Source organism: Pinus tabuliformis, chromosome J, assembly GCF_031772625.1.
Source record: "Pinus tabuliformis cultivar Carrire ecotype Pingquan chromosome J, CPIR1, whole genome shotgun sequence".
Lineage (NCBI taxonomy): Eukaryota > Viridiplantae > Streptophyta > Pinopsida > Pinales > Pinaceae > Pinus > Pinus tabuliformis.
Genome location: NC_142295.1, coordinates 1,293,744,848 through 1,293,750,406, shown reverse-complemented (window position 1 = coordinate 1,293,750,406; position 5,559 = coordinate 1,293,744,848). Strand labels below are relative to the sequence as shown.

At 37.8% G+C, this 5,559-nt stretch overlaps 1 protein-coding gene across 1 annotated transcript; it reads left to right on the top strand.

Annotated features, from left to right (window-relative positions):
• Positions 1–1,952: 1,952 nt before the first annotated feature.
• LOC149232023 (disease resistance protein RPV1-like) lies at positions 1,953–5,136 on the top strand. The gene is made up of 3 exons (XM_089376420.1): positions 1,953–3,106; positions 3,218–3,577; positions 3,751–5,136. The coding sequence occupies exons 1-3, from the start codon at positions 2,132–2,134 to the stop codon at positions 5,134–5,136; spliced, it is 2,721 nt and encodes a 906-aa protein (XP_089232546.1). The 5' UTR covers positions 1,953–2,131.
• The last annotated feature ends 423 nt before the right edge of the window (positions 5,137–5,559 follow it).

Below are 5,559 nucleotides of genomic sequence, written 5' to 3'. Positions count from 1 at the left end.
TTGTTCTCATTGTTATGATCTTCATCCTTGGGAGCATTGTGGAAATAAGAATCATCATTCAGATAAATGTTTCAAAAATAATACTACTATAAGAAAGAAAAATAATTTTAGATGGATTGCTTCCTGGGATTGGTCTCTCTTGGGATTGTTCTAAAACTGCCAAAAAGATTTAGAAGTCATACCACAAGAGATGTTTTAGAGTGTTGACCAATGTTGCAGTAATTTGTTAAAAGCAATGTTGATATGTTAACTGTGAATTATCAGTTTTATGTGATTGGAAAACTCATGGCTTGATTTTGATGGTATGCTACAGGTTCAAAGATTTATCAAGCCAGCCTGAGTGAGCTCCGAGTTGTACTGCTACACCCTAGAGTCCGAGTTCAGAAATCAGATTAAAAATTGTATATAAAGTTGTTTTGGTTTATGCTCCATGAGCATTATATTCTATGAGGATGATTGCATGTTTTTGTTGATTTTGAAGGAGCACTTCCACTAGCAAAAGTGTCATAATAGGTATTGTTCCAGGAACTACTTTTATAGTTTGAAAGTTGGTTTGTTTGGGGAACTACTATGCTAAGTCCAAAGTTGGTGATTATCTTTGAACTATCACTGGTTGAGACCCTTGAGTTCTCCCATATTTTGGCTTCATTTGTGATTTTCTCTTAAAAACCACCATCCTTGGTTTGTGGTCATCCTTGAAAACTATTTCTTAGAAACATACATTTCTTGGCTGTGATGCATTTTTGCATTTTATCTCTCATTCTTGGACTTTGAGACATCCCTTTGGATTAAAAGAAAGAATGTTAGACACCTAATCATTGAGATTATAGTTTAAGTTAGTATAGATTACACAGTTATTGAAATTCAAAAAATCTAAAAAACTGAATCAACAAATTACCCACTGTATACAATACACTACATGCATCATATTTATCATTATCTTAATATGCAACAATATTAGTCATTTAAACGGGAAAACCCAAAATAAATATTCAAAATATCGAGTTAGCCAAAATTTCAGATGACTCTCCAAAAAATTCAAGGTCAAATTCTTCGCTCCTAAATATCAGAGGTCACCAAAGATATGGCGTCAACTTTCATTTCAGTCCAAAATATGGACTCTACATTCATATTGACTGCTGACCTACTGAGACACGGAGTCTACTGACCTACTGAGACACGGAGTCTACTTCCATCTTAGTTCACACTTACCAATGGATCTCGAGGTCTGAAATACAGTGTCCCTTCATCTTTCATTTTGAGACCTAACCAGCTGAATTATCTAGTCTGCTTTCATCTTCACTCCTGAACTATCAGTCCTGAACTACGGATCGATCTCATCGTCATTTTCTTTATTGCTATTTCATTTCAATGGCATACCTGCAGACATCCACCACTGCTCAACCCACACTATATATCTCCTCCCCTTCTCCTAAACACCCATACCGCTATGATGCATTCATCGATCACCGTGGACCAGACGTAAAAAACACCTTCGCTAGCCATCTTTACTATCGCCTTCTTTCACACGGATTGCAACCTTTCCTCGACAGGGAGGTATTGCAGGCAGGAGGATTTTTGTCTCCTCAAATTGAAGAAGCCATCAGAACCGCCTACGTGCAGATAGCCATTTTCTCACCTCAATATGCTGAGTCAAGATGGTGTCTCGATGAACTCGTGTTTATGTGTCAGTCTGGGGTTACCATTATTCCCATTTTTTATAATGTGAAGCCTTCTGAGCTTCGATCGAAAGACAAAGATGGATTGTATGCTCAAGCACTTAGAAATCATGAGCAGACAGGCAGATACGATCGTCAAACACTTGAAAATTGGAGAAAAGCCCTCTCTCACGTTTCCTCCATAATCGGTTTCGAATTGGAGGCCTACAATGGGTTGGAGCTCTTAACTCTCCTAGTCAGTTTTATTCGTCTAACTTCTATTCATATATGCACCTAATACTCTGATTGTTTGGTCGTGAATTTACAGTGACGAGGGCAAGCTGCTGGAAAACGTCGTGCACTGTGTCCTTAAAGAGTGCAGAAAAATAGCCTTGAATGTGGACAAACCAGCCTTGTATGTGGCCACATATCCAACTGGACTCGAAGAAAAGGTAGAAGAATTTGAAGCGACTATGTTATTGCAGAAGCAGAAGACCACCGCTCAGGTCATGGGGATTGTTGGCTTGGGTGGCGTAGGGAAAACAACGCTGGCCAAAGAACTCTTCAACAGGAAGAGCTGCAATTTCAACAAATTCTATTTCTTATTTGATTGCAGAGAGACTTCACGGCTAGGCTCTTTAAATTCCTTGCAGAACAAACTTCTTATGGGCTTGACACAGAGGAATGACCAAATAGATAGCATCGGTGAAGGCATAGAAATACTTAGAAGGTATCTTTCATCTTTGCATGTTCTAGTGGTTTTAGATGATGTAGATCATGTGCATCAGTTGGATGCGTTATTGCCAATAAAGACTGTCCTTCATTCGGATAGCTTAATATTGGTTACCTCTCGCTACAAGGATGTCCTCACAAGCTCAGGAATACCAAACTCGTCAATCTATAAACTCACAGGCCTTAATCCACAACGCTGCCAGCAGCTTTTCTGCTCGCATGCTTTCTTGCAACCTTATCCACCAACAGAATTCAAAGATCTTGTAGATGAGTTTTGCAAGGCCTGCGATGGATTACCTTTATCTTTGAAAGTGTTTGGGGCACTTCTTTATGGAAAGAATGACAAATATTGGGTGGGCCAATTGGATAAACTTGGTCAAATAAAACTTCCTGATGAGATTAAAGAGAGGCTTAAAATAAGTTACGATGCACTAGACGAAGAGGAAAAACAAATATTCTTAGACATTGCCTGTTATTTCATTGGAGAGGACAGGGATATGGCCATAAGAATATGGGATGGATCTGGTTGGAACGGATGGGTGGGTCTTTTAAATCTAGAAAGCAAGTGCCTTATCGAGGTGGACATAGAAAATAATAAGTTAAAAATGCATGACCACCTCAGAGATTTAGGTAGAAATATCGCAGATCAAGAAAATACTCCTGGTCGCCTCTGGCAATGGAACGAGGACATTGATGGTTTGTGGCAGCAATCGTCTGTAAGTGTTTGCATTTTTCAAACAACTTTGAAGCTTATTTATCAACAGAAACACAGAGAAATCTTATTACCGTGTTTTATTTTTTGTTGTTTGTTTTAAAAATATATACAGGTAATAACCGAGATGCGCGGAATTACGACGGTGGCTTCCCTCCTTGATTACCGTCGCATTGCAAAATCAACAGAAGAATGGTCATGGTTTAAAAGTTGGTGTCATGTGGTGTTCAAAACCTCCTTGAGGAAGCTGATCTACAATACAGTACCAAATTGTTTCAGGAAGTTACAACTTGTTGCAACTGAAGATGGTCATTTAGAAAGCATATTGAGAAGGGTTGAGTCCCCAAATCTGATATGGATTCGCTGGAACAACTGTCCTTACTCTTGCCTTCCTTCCTTCATTCCGATGAAGAAGTTAAGAGTTTTGGAAGTGGTGGGAAATAAATTGAATACACTTTGGGGAGCAGAATCTCAGGTTAAAACTAAAGCTGCTTCTGTATTTGGTCATTTTTCTTTTTTATTTGGTTTTCTATAGATTATTGTTTCTATCGACATGCCCTCACAGTGTCTGGAACGCGTTTGAAGGGTTTGATAAATTAACCGTATATTTTTCTTATTTATTGTTGAAATACGAACATTGCGTTGCAGGCACCACTTGAGTTGCGCGAGTTAACAATTCATGCTCCTCTGTTAATGCTTCCAAAGTCCATTGGGCAGCTGAAGCATATCGAAAAGATTGTGGTGGATTATGTACCAGAGTTGATTCATCTCAAAGCTTTGCCAGAAGAATTGTGTGGTCTGCGTTCCTTGAAATACCTATGCCTAAGGTGCCCAGATATGGAGTCGCTTCCTAATTCTTTCGGGTGTTTAACAAACCTCCAACACCTCGATCTCTATCATTGCCAGAGTTTGCAAGGGCTTCCCAATTCCTTCAGGAATTTAATTCGACTTAAACATCTGAATATGGAAGGTTGCCATAATATGACCATGTCCATGGAAACATTTGGAAATATCAGCACGCTTGAATATTTAGACCTTTCACAGTGTTACAAAGTGCAAGTATTGCCTCCCCGAGTCGCACATCAACGGTCCTTGAAGGTAATGCCTCTATTGGATACAACTATAAAAGAATTGCCTGGGGATATCGGAAACCTGAGCAACTTGGAAATTCTTTACTTGGGAAGTCATTTATTAGGAACGCTGCCAAATTCGCTGGGTCTCCTAGGCAGCTTGAAAGAGTTGTGGCTAGATAATTGTCCAGAATTGAAATTGTTGCCCAATTCGTTGGGACAGTTGACTCAGCTCTCAAAGCTTTGGATAAGACGCTGTGGAATACACTCTTTACCACCAGAATTAGGAAAACTGAACAATCTCGTAAACTTTATGGTATCAAATTGCCCATTACGAGAGTTGCCGTTGAAAAAGCTGGAGGAAGAAGAAATAAAAACTTTGACAGATCCAACGGGCAGAAAAGAGTTGAGCAGGTTAGATTCCTCCATTGACAATTGGCAACAGCAGTGCATGTACCGGCTGGAAGACTTACAGATATATCATACAAAAATATTGCATATAACCTTTGGTGAAGGTGTCTGCCCCAACCTTAAACACCTCGACATCAGTTATTGTGATAATCTGGTGGAGGTTGGAGCACTGCCACCAACACTAATAAAGTTGGAAATATTTACATGTCCTCAGCTGAGGAAAATAGAAGGAATTTGCAGTCTTACAAAACTTCAAAAACTAGACATCAGAAAGTGCTTAAAAGTAGAAGACTTACCCAGCCTGGAAGCGTTGGTATCTTTGGAGGAGTTTTTGGCGGATAAATGTTCCAAGCTCAAAAGAATACAAGGGTTGGGGCAGCTACCAGAGCTCCGAATCCTTTCCGTCTCTTTTTGTAATGCATTAGAAGAGCTCTCAAATGTTGAAAAGTTGAGTTTGTTAGAGACGCTTAATGCAGCTAACTGTCCCCACCTACAATGGGGTGAGGGAATCGTGGACCAGTTGCGAAAACGTTTGAAGTCCTTGCATTTATAATTTGAATAAAATATCACAATATTGGCTTTTCTTTATTTTGTATTTTAGATTTATAAATAATAATTAAATCCAAATGGAAAATATAAATTCATTTTAGATCATGTATAGTTTAATTGTTTGTTCTTTGAACATTTTTTTATTAGTTTTGTTCATCATGTTTTTTTAATTCTAAATTTTAGATGCATAAAATATTTTAGAGGTTTTTTTAAAGTGTTAAATTTATTTATATATTTAAAAATATATTTTAAATAAGTGTTTGAGTGTAATTTAGATGCATAAAATATTTTAGAGGTTTTTTAAAGTGTTAAATTTATTTATATATTTAAAAATATATTTTAAATAAGTGTTTGAGTGTAGTATATTCTCTGTCACTTAAGTTAGAAAGAGAAAGTATGTTTTGGTAAAACTTGCATAAAAATTATA